This window comes from Halyomorpha halys, unplaced genomic scaffold (assembly GCF_000696795.3).
Source record: "Halyomorpha halys isolate HHAL.00 unplaced genomic scaffold, Hhal_1.1 Scaffold169.1, whole genome shotgun sequence".
NCBI classification, from domain to species: Eukaryota; Metazoa; Arthropoda; class Insecta; order Hemiptera; family Pentatomidae; genus Halyomorpha; species Halyomorpha halys.
The window spans coordinates 536,451-553,699 of NW_027104700.1; the positions used below are offsets into that span (position 1 = coordinate 536,451).

Consider the following 17,249-nt stretch of genomic DNA (forward strand, 5'->3'; position numbering starts at 1 on the left):
TATATATTAAGCTAATAAAATAATTTTGTAATTATTTATTATTTCGAACCTAATTTGCAATATTGGTTGAATGAATTGCAATATACCAACACTTATAAAAAACATACATTTGTTATTGTTGAGACGGGATGTATGTTTTTTATAACTTTTAAACAAAACTGTTTCAAAACAAAAATTTGCAATATATTATTAATGTGTTACTTTTGATATCAGCCCTCAGCTTAGAATATATTTTGTGATTAATCCTGATGTAAGAAAGAAATTTATTTAATGAGATAAACAACAATAATGATATCTAGAAATTGATGCTAACATTACTAATAAATAGAAGATATAGTTATTTTCCTTATGTCCTGGCTAGAATTATAGGAATTAAATAAACCGTTTGAACTAGGCTCTTAAAATTTTTGAAAATTAAGAAAACTTTATTTAATCTTTTTATATAAATACACAGGTATATTTTAATTACTTAAAATCTAAAGGCTGTTGGACCAGTGGCTGTCTGTTGTAGAGAGGTTTCACTGTATTTATAGTTGGTGGCTTAAATTAGTTTTTATTTGTACATGTTGTATAAAAATTAATTAAATATTTAATAAGCTGATATATAATTTTATTATAATTATGAAATATTATGAGATGGATACATTTTATTTGTATATGCAAGGTTTTGAGATTAGAGAATATGCAAACTATTTCTATCCTTTTTTTTTTTAAGGCTTTATCGTGAGAGAATTACTCAAATAAAAACAAAACTGGAGGAGGTACATGAAGGAGTGGCGAAGGAATATCGCCAGCCATTGGAAGAGCTTCAAGAGAATATGAGAATCAGGATAGAAGTAGCTGGTATATTGAAACAACTTCGACATGATAATATAGAAAATGGTTTTAAGGCAGAAGAGCAAGCTGCAAAGCAAAATTTTGAGGTAATCTATAGTTAGTTACCTATTAATTGTACTCTTATGTTATATTTTTATTTTAGATTATTTTTATATAATTTTCTTCCAATCCTGAATGGTATGGTCAGGATCATCCTTGACCATCATAGTTTTTCCTGTATTTAAAGGCTGAGTGTGTCGCAATAGAATCTCGATGCCAAGAGTAATCCACAGTTGGTATGCAAGACATTAAATTTAACATTTAAAAGCATCCAGTATCTTACACCTTACTTATTGGTCACCCTCTCACCATGTAGGTCTAAAAACCCTTTTGCTTTATCATATTTTACCTGTGTTAAAATGTTCATTAGATTTTGATGTGGGCTAACATATTTATGAGCTTTGTTTGTAGTGAATGGTTTCATTTTAATTTACAATCGTTTTGGTTTAAATTGGACTACATAATTTTCATTAATTTATGTAACTAATTAATATTCTGTCTTGTTATAGTAAGCTTTAAGAAGGCAAACAAAAAACAATAAGATATAAATGTATGTCTTTTTGTTTAGGATGTTTTGTTATTCTGAAACTTGATTGTAGGTTGGTTTATAAATATTAAAGAAAATTATAGTATATAAATATTAAAATTATATATATAATTGATAGTTTTAAATATATCAAAATAATATTTCGACATACGTATAAATGTTGATTTTTTTATATACAAGCCTCAGTATTTTCACTCTCCAAAAAAAAAAAAAAAAAAAAAATGAGGTTTCATTAAATAAATCTTATATAAGTTATTGTTCTAATAGCTACATTGAACTTTGGATATATTACATATCACGAAAAAAGTTTTACTTTATTAGCATTTAAAATCCCGAGTTTGAATCCGGCAGGACAGAAAATTGTTTTCTCTTACACTGTAGCCTTGAGTCAACTCCTGTGGATTCTTGGAGCCCTCCTGAGGTCCACCCAGCCTTGTAAAAATCTGGCAGTCGAGCGTGATTATGACCAACCCACCTCCTTGCACAACCATTGGTTTAGTAACAGTACTTCCTTACAAAGTACTGAACCCCTGACCCTTCTTGGGTTGTAGCGGTACAGATTTTAATTTTTTTTTTTTTAATTTAAAATTAAATAATAAATAACATATTACAGGGAATTGCTAAAACATAATAAAAAAAAAAGTCAAAAAGAGATAAAATGAATATTAATTGAATTCCTTAAGATCAATCAAAGTATTAACATTTATTACTAAAAACTTAGAAAAAATAGATTAAACTGCATAAAAAAAAAATCAACATAGAATTAATACTAAGTGATACCTATTGAGTTTATAATTAATACTTTCATTAAGTAAAAATATTAAACTAATATTTCTTAGGTGATTTTTATTTATTTATTTTTTTAATTATTAGGTTAGGATTGTCAAGTTTTTATATCATCTCAGCATTCCTACTTTATAGTAATTTATTGGTTTTTATTTATAGAATGAAAAAGGTTTACTCTTTGATGCCATGAAAGAAGAGTTAGATGAAAAGATTAGACGACTTGAAGAAGATCGTAATAGTATTGATTTCCATTCTGACTCCTTCTACGGTTCAGATAAGAAAAAAGGAAGTAGTAGTGGGTTTGGTTCTAAAGGACGAGGTGGTTCCTGGAGAAAAGGGCTAAAACCAGAACCAGGAAGAAAAAAGCCTGTTACTGTCACTGGACCTTATATTGTCTACATGCTCTCTGAAGCTGAAATTATGGAGGATTGGACTATAATTAAGAAATCACTTTCCAAAAGAAATTCAGAAAGAAAACCTCCGTTTCATCAATATGTGTGAATTCTTTACTTCTGTGAACTTCTCACGTTGTATTTATTGTATATATTTGTGAAAATGTTATGTACAAGCACCTTGTGCTTCAAAAGACATTATAGGTAATTTTTGTATATACTTCACTCAAAACTCGATGATTCAATTTTAAAATGATGACATTAAGAGATAAAGATGGGTATGTTAATAATTATTGTTTTATTTTGTGATACAGATTTGATTAATAATATTTTTACGTGCTCTTTTACAAAGCAATCGTTTATTGCTTTACTTAATGAATTGTTTCTGTAAATATAGAATTAAACAGATTTTAATGGTTAAGAGCAATTTATTTTTTAATAAACAGTTGAAAGATTAACATCAACGAAGCCATATGTGTTTTTCTTCTTTCTCTACCTAGTTTAACATTATTGGGTATAATAATAATTAATTAATATTGAAGCACTACTTACTAAGTAACATGATATCAATCATAATTCATCTTCTTTTCTTCCTTTATTGCCTTTAGTTAGTTTTATTTATATTTAGTTTCAGTTTTTAACTGTGCTATTATTTCTTTAGGTTCAGCTATCTATTTACTCTTAGATGTTTTCCTCCTGTTAGTGCAAGTAGTTTATTGACATATAACAGAGTGAAATTTTCCAGCACTGAAAAGTTTGGCTCAAAATTAGTTTAGTATAAACTTATTGCTGTTTTGCTTTGATTGTGGCAGAAGTTAAAAAATAATTTTATTCGGTATTGGTCTTAGTCTAAAGATTCTAACTTAGACTGAGGTTACTTTTTAACAAATACGGTATCTTCAGGATATTCTGCCAAGGGCCTCAAAAAAGAAAAAAATCTCTATGTTTGGCACTTTGAACTCTTCTATCTTAAAATATATCTATTATTTTTTTTTAATTGCCATATCAAAGGAAAGCAAAAATATGAAGTATTTTATCATATATTTCATGATTGTAATTAGAAAATATAAGGTCATGGAATTTACAGTATTTTTGTTAAACAAGAAAGTAGAAGGGCAGAAGTTTGAAGCAACAAGTAAAAATAATTTTAAAATTGGATAAAAAAAATATAGTAAATTCACTCAAATTTAGACGAAATTGATTTTTATTCTTAGCATATAGTTCTGCAGAACCTACAGCAGTATTTATTTGGTTTACATTTTGATTTCCTGAACTAATTTATTTGTTTATTAATATTTTTTTGGTTACATTCTCTTCCTGTTATATATTTTTCTATATTCCTTAAAAATAAATAAGCGCAGTATTAAATACATAATAAACATGATAAATATAGCGTACATATGATAAAAAAAAAATGTTATTGGGGCAGACAAACCCATCTATTACATTGTGAATTAATTCGGAAAGTGGACGAAACAAAAAGCATTAGCTTATTTTAAACAAAAATTTATGTTTTGCATTAATAATTAAAACTAACTAACAAGAAACAGTAATTTAAAATTAAGGAGCCTTGCTTTCAAGTGTAATTTTAGGAACATCATAACCAGTATTAAACATTGCTTCCTGTTGCGCAGTAATATTAAAGCTTAAACTGTGTCCTAACTGGACAAGAATACACTATTTGGTAACAGTCATGGTCCCTTAGTCAGACTATAGAAAATTGTATTTTACAGCCAAGAAGTCAAAAAACTTAAAACAATGTGGAAAGGAGATTCAAGGTCTCATTTTTTAATTGGTTCTAGTATCTGTAGTTTTTGGATTAGCCTTCGATTATTTTCATGAATCCATCTGCTGTCTAAAAAGGAATGTTTCTGATATATTGGATGTGTTACTGAGTAATTGATGTGTGCTAACAGAACTTTACACCTGTTATAGATTTTCAAAAATAACAGGTACTGTGTCAACCACTATTTTCACTATAGTAGGTAAGACTCCCAGGTAAAGACAAAGTAGATGGATATGTATTTTTTTCTTCCATACTTGTTACTAGAAAATAATATTTTACCTTATTAAGGAACACTTTTATATCACTGTGCAGGTTGAGTTACTTTAATTCAGGATTATTATTAAAAACTCGACCAGGAACCATTACATAAACAATTGGTTTAGCATAATTTAAAAAAAAAAATATTTTTTGGTTTATGTTGTTGATAATATTCACTGATTATTCATTATATAATTGATGGTCAGAGTTGGACAAAAATTAGCTATAGTTGAAACTAATAGCTAAAATTGTCATGATTAGTATATTTATTTATCAATGGTTCATTCATGAATGAGATATTTATTTATCAATATCTTTATTACTTGGGACATTCCATGAAAATTCAACTACAGCCAATTTTTGCCCATCTCTGTTGAGAGTCATAAATGTGTTGCTTAATAGTGAAAAAGTTGTATCTACTCCAGTGTCAGGATTTTGTAAATTAAGTATTAATGATTCTAAAAACTTATCTAATGAAAAAAATATTTTTTATTAAACAAGAATAAATAACTATCATTAAGAAAAACCAACATTTTTAAAAAATGACATTAATGATTAAAATATTTTTTTCCATTTTATTTTCTTTTTTCATTACTAATTAATTTACTTTTCTTTATTTAGTTTTAGTCTTAAGAGTGTGGTTATGCGCGATTGCCTTTTTGCTAAAATCGATTCCCTGGAAAAGCTAATTCATATTATGGTTTGTACACATTTTTACCATTTTCTTAATAAAGCTAAAGTTTTATATGATGATTTTGATTAAACTCCTAATAATAGTGTCCTTAAATATAGAATATAGGATAAGAGCAGTTCACCATTTGTATTAAAAATTTCATAAAAAGCTTCATAACAGTTGTATTAAAATCATTGCTCAAATGAAACATATATAACTAAATCTTCTGTTTTTAGAATCAAATTTAATAAATATCTTAATTTTAAATGTTACTAATTTAAGTACATATTATTTAATGTTAATTTTACAAGAATGATAATCATTTATTCTAATTCAAATATTGTGCTAACTTATAAATTTCTTAATGATTAATATGAAAGTGGAGTAATAACAATTGGTTGATCCCACTATATAAAATTTGACTCAGTATATTAATAATAGTATAAAATAAATTCTAATTTGAGAATACTTCTTCCTTAATACTACTCAACTGGAGACCACAAAGCTAATGTTTTTCATTTTAACTTTTTGAAAATAACACAATGAATCTTCAACAACTAAATAAAACTCGAATTTTGGTCAAGGCTGTTATCAATCTATTCCTTTAGTGTGAAATTATAGGACAAAATTCTGTTATTACTTTTAATATATTATTTTACATTTGTTGCTGAGCTTATAAACATATTAATGCTCAGCCACCAGAGTTTAGTGTGTTTTATATATCTACATACAAATCTCTAAAGGAGGCCCGAAACAATTGGCTTTCCCCACTATATCGAAGGTCACCGGAGGAGGGTGGGAGAATATTTTAAATCTGTTTCATAACCTCTAAAACAGTTTTTGTGGGTTTCGGTAACGTCTTATATACACAGAATGACCTTATAAATAATTGGAAATATTTAGAACGATGATTAAATATCTTGCGAACAGTAAAAACAAGTTCATAATTATGATCTAATTTACAACAGAAAAGAAGAAAATTATTTTTTTTTATTCTGAGCAGGACACGTTTTTTTCTCGATAGAAAGGAATCACTCAACTATTCAAATAAATTATAAAGTACAAGAAACCCTAGCAAAATAATTGTTTCATTTATGAAACTTCGGAAAAATATTTCGTTAATTATGAAATTGGAGAATCAAAATATTCAATAAAAATTCCTACTGTGAAAAGATGTTTTTTAGGGTAGAGAGTAGACGACATATGTGGATATTTAGATATTTAGATTTAAGAGATTTAGAATAGTTTTGGTATTAGCGACACATGTTTTTGGAGTAATTTTTACGCTTAATCTAAAGACGAAATAATCACTCCTAGAAAATTTATGCTTTATTACAGACGAAAATTCACATATTCCTATAATCAATTATAACGTTTTTTTTTCAGTTTTCGTTAATAACTAGACAGGTAAGGATTGTTCGGAGATGATATTCTACATAAAATTTAAGTATAAAAAAATCGTATTTACATTTTATCCCTGGATAATTCGTGTATTACCCATGGATAAAATCTAAATATAAAATAGCCCGGACATCGAAAATTCAAATCGTGCTTTTTCAGGAAAAATGTATAAATAAGAGTTTTTTTCTCTACGAGTTAACATGTTTTTTGGGATGCTGAATCCAAATTGCAGGTTTTCACGCCAATAGCCTTTGGCTTAATGGGTTTTCAAATTTTCACTGTGAAAATTGAAAAACCAATTACAAAATGTTGTTAATGTTATTAGTTATTAGCTTATATTATAACGAAGCATTTTTTGAGATAAACTATGAGAGCATTTATTGAGATAAAAAATTATAAACTCTTATAAAAAATAATAGCAGCCAAAATTTACTACAAAATGTTTATATTATATTTTATTTTCGAACAATATACGACGTCGCAAGAAGCCACCACTTAAGAAAGACCACATTTCGCTTCTTTGAAGAAAAGTTTGTTTGCCAAGCTAGTTTCAGGTATATGACGTAAACAATAGGGCACAATTTAACAGTTAGAGGGTTTTTTTTTCGTTTTTCAAAGAGAACCGTTAGGTGGCCTTTCTTAACCGCTTTCTTACATCACGGGTTGGTCGAGAATAAAGTATTTTCGTAATATTTGAAGTATTGGCGTTTTGTAGGAAATTTTGCCTTTTTTAATTTTTTATTGATTGTTTATTATAAATATATGCTTAGTATATGAGTTAAAAGCAAAAAAACTGAAAACAGTTGCATTTTGTTTTTCTATTATCGCTGTGAAACCGCCCGCCTAGCGAGGTAGAAAACATGGAATTGTGAAGCAGCATCCATCTTTGAAAATTTCATAAAAATCGGAGCAGTAACAGATAATTAACAACTTAATAGAGTTCTATGTTTTTATTACCTTGCAGTTTTATTAGTTATGTAGTTTTTCCCTGGTTGCTTCGATTCAGAGTTCACCGTTTCTGTTATCTGAAAATTCCTAAAAATCAGCCGAAGAGTTGTAGAATTTTCGGAAAAACTAAGTTCGCCAATGCTTAGTAAATTATACGTCCCATTGGTTGATGCTCTTATGGTCAAAAAATCTAAATATGCTTACATATAACCATTTTAATTGTTGAGTTCATTATTCACAATGTCGAATTTTTCGATAAAATACATATTTCCGTGTTTGTTTTTCTTCCCTGAAAATAAGAAAATTAATATTGTAATTACAATGGTAAATTACGCTGAACTTTGAAGTGGAAGATTTTGATTAGGAAGACAGATTTCAAATTTTGAAATGAAATACCCCAAAAAATTATAGCATTAATTTTAACAATGTTGCATCTTAAATTAATCGTTTAATCCAAAGAATTTATGCTTGTCACCGTAGAAAAACCAAACGGCCTTTAGTATGATTACTGCAGTCAGAGTGCAAGAACATTTCTAAAAGATAGTGTAAGAAGTTTTTCAAAGACAGCGTGCAAAATTTTCAATTATTGTAGACATTCTCCGTTTATTGTAAACATTTACAATAGGATAATTGCATTTGGGCACAGTATTTTTTTATTTTGACCAATCCCTCTTTTTCTAGCAATCATGATTAAATTCAGAAGATATAATAAAATATTGAACAAAATTATCAAAGTCAATGAAGATTTTTCTGAGGATGCGTCTGAAGATCAGTATGTACTAGGCCAAAGCGAAGCTGGCAGGGTAGTGTGATTTCCCTATACCATTAATATTATTGTTGATAATTTAAAAAAAAAATTATTATTAATGTATTTAAACGTGAAGCCTACCTAGTATTTGTTCTATTTAGACTTAATTTAAATAAATTTGTGTTTGAAAGAAAATGTGTATAATTGTTCACCAATCAATTTGACGTGCTCGTAGAAATAAGTATATAAGAAACCCCGGTAAACCTAGTGTTAAATTCACCTGTTTAAATAATAAAAAAATTAATTAATCAATTCTACATGAAAGACCCGTATACAGATCGGAAATTCATGATTCCACCTGTAAATGAGACGAGAGGTAAATTTGCCCTCTTAAGTGTTGCCATCACTTGAAAATAATTTCATTATAATTCGGTGCATTTAACCTTAATTAGGAAGTTTAGAGATCTTAACATCATCAGAAAATGTATCAAAAACGTCTTCGTTCAAAGGTCTCCTATTTTTTCCCCCAAATTTCCAAAAAATCGTATTGTTGGTCTTGCAGGTCTTCACTGTTATCTTAAATGATGTTTCCTTGTCATGGATTAGAAATGTGTGTAATTTTGGTGGCCTGTAGGGGAGAATCCATTATCATGGGTATTCCTTCCTCGTACAGTTTGAGTGTGAGATAAAATTTTATTTTGTCACAGAAACAAAACTCGGTCCCATACATTTCCCATCTTTCTTAGTCACAGTTTTCAATAATTGTGTTTTATAGAAGTGTCTGATGCAGTTTCAAGATTCTTCATTTTCACCAGATTCCGACTAAGATGAGAGTTTTTTCTTCAAAATAAAATATTATTTCATGCTGTAATCGATTGTTTACAAGTAGTAGCAATGATTCCCGTTTTTTAACAATAGTAAATTAGCTATGATGTAGAATATCATACGTGATCATGAGATTGGGCCTTGGACGTTTTGATCCACTGTATCATTGCCACCAAGACATTTATTTGGTCTCTAAAATACAAGAAATTTTAGTTTTAAAAAATAAATTTTTTATTTTTTTCCACCTCACATTAGTTAACCCTAGGAGTATGATAAATATGATCTGAATTTATAAATTTAGCGTTTTAATTTGTAAATATCAATTAATAAACCAGTTTCCAATTATAGATGTATTAATAATTTTTTTTTTTAGTATTAATACTGACGTTTGGTAGTCTTTGCAATATATCTCGCATGTTTTTCCACTAGCTACATTGGAAATTTCCATCATAACTCAGTTGCTTACCCAAATTAAGTATCCTATACTATACAATGTGACGGAAGATAGTAGTCTTAATTCAGTTAAAAGATTTCAGTACCAGTTCAATGTTACCAGTGTTCATGAAAATTTGTTCAAACGTAGGTTTTTAATTAATTCATAAATACATACGGTAAAAATAAAGCCATATAACATTGATATAAAATCTTACTTCGTTTATTACGATTTATAAATTAATTATTATTATCATTTTATACTATTAATAATTATTTTATAATATTCAATATAATTATTTTGTTATTGTAATTATTATGATTTCATAATAATAATTATTATAACTAGGAGGAAAGCGGAAACTACGTTAAATGTTACCATTAAAAATAAATTAATAAATAAAAATAAAATAAATTAAAAACCTTCATATTTGTTGAAAGTGTGATGGCCCAAATCATTTTAGTGCCTAAATATTTATGAACAGTGATCTAATTTGTGTTGCCAAAATTACTACATAATTTTAATTCAGTGCATTCCTACTTTCATTTATTGTTTTAATGAAAAATTGTGTTTGGTTGTCTTATTGTAATTTTTTATATCATTTGTTTTAATCACCGTAATTGTTCAATTTTTTTTTTAAATACTTTATAAAGAGGAAATTTTTATTTAATATTAGGATATATATTTTAATGTTTTTCATTTATGTGGTTTATATTGTTGAAGACTAGGTCATTTATTTTTATTTGCTAATTATTAAATTGTGTAAGTACAAAAATATAAACAATTTCTTTAGCGTCATTGTTTTTATTAAACTTTTTTCAATCCTACCAGGGAATCACATCCTACTTTGAACACTCCGTGTCGAAGATACACTTTTTTAATTTGAAAAAGAAAAGGATTATATAGAAATGATATAAGAGTAGATAAAAATTAATATATATTGAACTATTTTTATGAGCATAACAAAGGAATCAAAAATTTAACAGGAAATCAGTTGGTAAATATTTACAAAATAGATCGTAGGTCAATGAAAACGTCTTAGTCAATTTTACCTGAAAAAATGATACATAATGGTATATAAAGATTTAAATTCCATAATTCGATCAATGGTTTACTTACAATTCAACCAATAATGCTCACACATCTATTTTGTAGCTATCTGCTTGGATTCATCTTCCGAAGACAACGCCTATTTGTCGCCTTCTTCCTCAGCTAAAATGTGAAAAAATAAAATATGCTTCAATATCTTTCATTTTTCTTATATTAAACTGTAACATAGCGCATAGTAGCATAGTATAACATAATTGTATAAATGTATTTGTTAAGTTTTCGTGATAGAACTTGCAAACATGGAAGAGTCTACTGCACATTCTTTTCTGAAATATATGTGTTGTTGGCGACTATTCTGTTAAGTGCTCAACAGAACTTTTTTTCATTCCTTGGTAGACTTGCCCAAACTAAGTTTCCGTAACAACTATTGATCTAGTGATTCACGAAATGAGCTTATGGTATTTTTTAATGAATCAACGGACGCTGTAGCATCTATGTTGCCCTAATGGAGTTTGGTTTCCTTAGTTATGTCTTCCATTTTTTAACCCAAACTGATTGATTTAAAGCAATGCTTATTACTGAAGTTTTCGTAGAATGAGTAACAACACTTCCGTACTCATGCAGCCAGTGAAAGTTGTCAGACCTTTGAAACAACGCCTCGCATTAGCATTTATGGTCTGTTAGAGGCCAATATCGAGTGATGTACGAGAAAAGTTCTTATTAGTTCTTCTTATCAAGAATAAAACATCACTTAGTAGTGGTAAAATGTTATTAATACTATTTTTGGAAGTCTCCAACATCTTTATCAAAGATTAAAAAAAGCCATCGAGGGGAATTCGGATAGTTTATATTGAAAAAACTGACAGCATTTGGCATTTAAAAAATGCATCCTATACTTACACTCTGATTCTAAACGGGGTACAAATTAACTGCGGAGTTGATTCGAATCAATAATTGCGGAGTTGGTCCACGCTTGCCGTCTCATATTAATAAATTCATAGTATGTCTGAGCGAATATCGTTTCGCAGTGTGCTGTCAGAAATGATCTGACAAGTATCATTTTGTTATGTATTACATTTATAAATGTAGTTTACAAGTCGATTTTCATTAGTTGAGAGTTTGTTTCCACCTGTTTTTTCTTGAAAAATAAATACTTTATATTTTTTAATGCAACTCCGGTCATGGATTTATGTGGATAATGAGTTCTAAGAAGAAAGAATATTTATAGAACCTAAAGCTAAAAGATAAGGGTAAATAAATATATCTGTAATTTCTGACCCATCAATTATCTTTCCGAGAGTTTTTAAGTACGCTATTTCAATGCAAGAATTTCCTAAAAAGATAAAACATTTACGGAAATTGGACTTATGTTTCGGATTTTCAGAGCCAAATTAGCAACCTACATTAAATTCGTATGTACACATAGTGTAACTTTGACCACTTTCTTTCGCTACTAGTGTGATTTTTAATGTGGACTGAACAACATCATTTGAAGAGGAAGAAATATTTATTTGAGGAACATTAGCAATTTTTTGTGAAGGGAGGATATTTTTTGAGTTGTAGCCCGCCCACTTAGGTCTGGTATTGATTTTGTAATAAATGCTTCGTTGCCAGACAATATCAACGATTCTAAACTCTCTTGGCTTAAGGTAGTCAGAAATCAATTTATTAATAATATATACCTTTGGCTTTTGTAATATGGGTCTAAATAAATGAATAGGCTTTAAAAACACCGCATTCTTCAAGAAAAATATCTACTACTAGAAATATTATATGAAGGAGCTGATATTGACTCCACCACTCGGGATATTTTTTTTAAAAATGCATACCGTACAGGTATTACGTTTTTCCTGACAAAACTTCTACAGACCTACCATAATAGTTGAAGGTTGCACCTATGTTGAAATTTGATGTGCGATTTATTCTCTTTGCAACACTTTTGAGTTTGAGCACGATGCGTAATTAAACTCAGTTTTCAATTTCTCTCAGGCCTAATTACTAACACAATGACCAAATGGGTTGAATACTTTTAAAAAGTTCCTAATGCTTTCTAAGTATTGCAGGATCACCACTCATCTGAGGCTTAGTACATCCTTTTTTGTCGAAAAATATCATTAAGTATAAATGAAAGAGATAACGTCAAAAATAAATAGATCGAATACAGCCTTCCTGTCTCGTTTCTTTATCACAGTTATAAAACCGGTCTTATCTTACTTTAAAAATAGTTTATTGTTACGAGTAACATTATATGCGAATATTTATTTATAACTCTCACTGAAACCAAGAATACCAAATCTAATTTTTTCTCCTCGGAAAAAATACCACTTTTATTAAGTCAATTTGCTCGTTCATTTCTGGAAACGTTTGTTTCTTGAGTGGTGGAAAAAGTCAAGTCTATCCACGAACTAGTAACGCGCAATTGAAAAACTAGATGTTGCAATGTGACTTTATTAAAGTTGGACTATTGTATGGAATATTACATTAGTGAATAAAGTGGTCTTTTTTAAAATAAATTTAAATTAGTACAAAAAATATCTGTGTACAATTTCGTGCCTATCCACTTTTATCCTAAAGCCAACCAATTTTCAAATATTTGTCTTGAAAAGGTATACTATGGTAACTTTTAGCTATACTTAAATATAATCTTAACTTTGAATGTTGCTTACTGGAAACCAGTAAGAACCAGCCAAATTAACAAAAAGAAAATACTTTTTCGTAGAATTTCATGAAATATATTTTTTCTTTCATAAAAGGAATATGGTCCGGGTGCAGTCAAAGAAAAAAACTCAAATTGTCTTAAAACTATTTATTATGAACCCACGATTCGCCCCACGTAGGGCTTTATCAGGGCTTGATAAGGATACAAACACTTAAACGCTGTAAAAATAAATAAACAATGTAAATTAAGAATTAAAAAAAAGAAAAATGTACAGTGAAACTTGAAATTAAATAAGAATAACAAAAGGTTTTAGACAATTAAAGAAATGGTAATAACAACAGATAAAAAAGAAATATAAAAATACAGGCATACAAAAGATGGAAAAAGGGAATATGATTAAAATCAAGAATAAAGAAAGATAATGAACAAGATAAGAAGCATACCTTCCAAAAGGCAAGGTAGCCAAAGAGCTAGGAAATGAGTTGACAGGTAAGAGTGAGAGTGGTTAGCTGGCGGTTTAAAATACGTTATATTTGAAAATAATTTAAAGCAAAGCATATATATATGGTAAAGAAAAGAAAATATATATAAGATAAATTGAGGTACAAATGAGTAAATTGTATAATAGAAACATTAATATAAAATAATGAATGTAAGTATAAATTGGAGATAACATGTGAATATAATGTATATATATGTATGTATAGTTGACCGTAAAAATTGATATATAGGGAGATGGTCAGGGTTGCGGTCAATAGTGAAACAAAAATAAAAATAAAAAATAAATAGTTTTTTAGGAAAATAAATAGTTGTAAACTATTTTTGTTTCACTATTGACCGCAACCCTGACCATCTCCCTATATAATAATGTATATATTCATTTATATATGAATATAATATATGTACATATGGAGATCAAGTTTCACTGTACATTTTAATTTTTTTAAATTCTTAATTTACATTGTTTATTTATTTTTACAGCATTTAAGTGTTTGCATCCTTATCAAGCCCTGCGTGGGGCGAATCGTGGGTTCATAATAAATAGTTTTAAGACAACTTGAGTTTTTTTTTGTCTAAAATCTTTTGTTATTCTTATTTAATTTCAAGTTTCACTGTATTTTTAGCCCAGCAACGTGGGGCAAAACTTTGGCTCAATCATCGACCTTCCTATACATTTTTCTTATTCTTTATTTCCGGGCAATGAATTCGCAGTTCAATGAGAAAAACTAATACACAGTGGACATCGAAGGCTGTTTTCTTACTTTAATTTATGGAATATATAGACATTGGAGGTATTAAAATCAAGCAAATTTTCGAATTTGAGTTTTCAACAGAACTACATGACCCTCAATCCAAATAACCGTCTCACAAAATGGTCTGTGGGTATGAACAGCCTGGCTCAAAAACTAAATTTTGGTATTTAACTGAAATTATATATCTAAGGCTTATGTATGTCTGGTATATTACAGAAACATTTTCCTTAAAACCGACCAACCGAAAGAGCCACCACATTATAGATTTTACATTTTTTTTAGGATTTTCACAAATATGACCAACGATTTTGATTGAACTCAGTAAAATCAATGTAGAATTTAGTGGTATTTAATACTAGGTAGGTTTAACGCTCATTGAAACAGTGCAAAAGGACTTATATGAGGAAATTTTAAAAAATCTTCCTCTAAAATACCTTTTACTTATTTGAAATAAATAACCAGTTCCCATTGTTAGTAATAATAAACAATGGATTAATACAAGATATAATGGAATTTTATAAATGATTAAAGGATAAAAAAGGATGCTACACCTCCCTAACTGACAAGGCCATCCAAACTGCCGAAGAATAGATGAGTTATAGGGGTAAACTGTGAGGGCCAATTGTGGCCGAGGGAATTAAGCCGTCAATCTTGGCTGCCTCATTACTGCGTCGGCGCCGGTTCGAATCTGTCCGTCATACAAGCGTTTCTATATCATCCCAAAAGTTTTTTCAAACTTAAACCACATCGACAATTCATAAACTAACTGACTTAATGCTGTCAGAACTTCTACCATTATCTCTTCAGCAATTCGGTACGCTATAAAACTTGGTTCGGTCTACATTTATTATTCCTCAATCATTCGGTCCTTCATTGACAAAGTTAATTATCAGGGAAGGATGCACATTAGAACTTTTGTAAATTATAAATTATTTTATTTAAACATGTAGAAAAAATTATCAAAAAACGTGTTAGAAAAGTTAATCTTTACATATAGCGACCCTAAACCTCCGTAACTATATTTTTCATCTAAAGTAAAGAAAAATCTTGAAATTTGATGCAGTTATTATCTGTTAGTGGGTTCAACAAGATTAAATTATTAAACTTAATACAATGTAAATTTATAAACGTAAATAATATATCATACATTATAAAATCACTGTAGTTTCAGTTGAATTAGTTACTAACAGTCTAACCCTTAAAATTGGGATAAATTTAATTAAAATTGTACTTGATGACCTAATTGGTCGCAATAATACCATGTAGAATGATTCATGTTAGGGGTACTCATGACCTATGGTTTAACATGTTAAAGCGTGTTAAATAGAGAAATATTTCCTACTTTTACCATGTTAAAACGATATAACATATAACATGGTTGAGAGTCTGTTACTAGGTCTGTTAAATGGAGAAATATTTCCTTCTTTTACCATGTTAAAACGATATAACATATAACATGGTTGAGAGTCTGTTACTAGGTCTGTTAAATGGAGAATGACGTCACACAACAGACCCGCAGAGTTAATCACCGTTTCATTTGTTGTCGTGTTAGGTTACTTGCTCCAATTGTGTTTTGATTTTTAGTATTGTTTTGGATGTTTTTCAAAACTAATAAAGTAATGGACGACAATAATAATAATTTAATGACAGTTGTCAATTAGCTCATCTTGATTTTGCTCCTCACAAGTTAAAAGGTCAACAAGACACTAAGAATCCAAACTTTCACTCAATTTAGGCATGTTGTAATAAATTACGTTAATCACGGATACGTTAATAACAATAACATGATGTTTTGGAAGAAAAGGTTACAAAACAAGTAGCTCAAAAAATCCACCAGGAGCTCTTATGCATTTAGTATTTAACATAAATTTAAATAAGGCTACTCACAATCTTATACTTAACGTGATAAAACATTTTACACTCAACACATGATGAATACCCCCTATTGTTTGTCTGCCGATCGCGCCAGTCAAGGCACCTTCCCCCTTACTTCATGCAATTTGAGTAAGTAAAAAATTTTGAACAAAAAACATTACTTTTCGATTACTCTGAAAATTCGTATTAAATGATTTCTAAGTTGACGAATATCAACTTTACTTTCCGTAAAAAAAAAATTTTATCCCACTTTTGCTAGATCAGTCGGTCTAAATTATTTCAATACTATGCTATTATGACGACACAGTAATATTAATAGAGTCCGATTCTTGTTAATATTTTTTTTGTTATATTATAACTCTATTGTGTCGTAATAATAGCATACCATTGAAATAATTTAGACCGACTGATCTAGAATAAGGGGGATATGTCAGTCGTTTGTCGAGATGTAGTCCTAAGTAACGGATCTGTTCGACAGGAATAAGTGGGGTATTATTAAAGGATATTGAAGAGGAAGAGGTCATGGGTTTACGTCGAAGGGTAAATGTGATTTGGTGGAATTTATTTTAATCCTCCAGTTTTGGCACCATTCTTCAAGGGTGGCGATGTGGGATTGGAGGGTTTGGGATACAATGTAAGGATCATTGTTCACTGACAATAGACATCTGTCATCGGCATACGTGGTGAGGATTGTGTTAGGATGGGTTGGAATGTCAGCTGTGAAAACTGTATAAAGGAT

At 29.0% G+C, this 17,249-nt stretch overlaps 1 protein-coding gene and 1 long non-coding RNA gene across 3 annotated transcripts in view; one reads left to right on the forward strand and one right to left on the reverse strand.

Annotated features, from left to right (window-relative positions):
- The window catches only part of Brms1 (breast cancer metastasis-suppressor 1-like protein), a 10,081-nt gene extending 7,008 nt beyond the window's left edge, over nucleotides 1-3,073 (forward strand). The window contains exons 3-4 of the mRNA XM_014417797.3: nucleotides 716-923; nucleotides 2,369-3,073. Coding sequence (XP_014273283.1) covers nucleotides 716-923; nucleotides 2,369-2,710 — 550 coding nt within the window. The 3' untranslated portion in view covers nucleotides 2,711-3,073. The remainder of the gene's footprint in view (nucleotides 1-715; nucleotides 924-2,368) is intronic.
- A 47-nt stretch (nucleotides 3,074-3,120) lies between these two features.
- LOC136797137 (uncharacterized) overlaps nucleotides 3,121-17,249 on the reverse strand; it is a 25,526-nt gene continuing 11,397 nt past the window's right edge. The window contains exons 2-4 of one of the 2 annotated variants that reach the window (XR_010844987.1): nucleotides 10,793-10,885; nucleotides 7,677-7,956; nucleotides 3,121-3,348 (exon numbers count right to left, since the gene is read on the reverse strand). This is a non-coding gene — a long non-coding RNA (uncharacterized lncRNA). Of the gene's footprint in view, nucleotides 3,349-7,676; nucleotides 7,957-10,587; nucleotides 10,726-10,792; nucleotides 10,886-17,249 lie in introns of those variants that run through there. The other variant, XR_010844982.1, reaches the window with a different exon arrangement.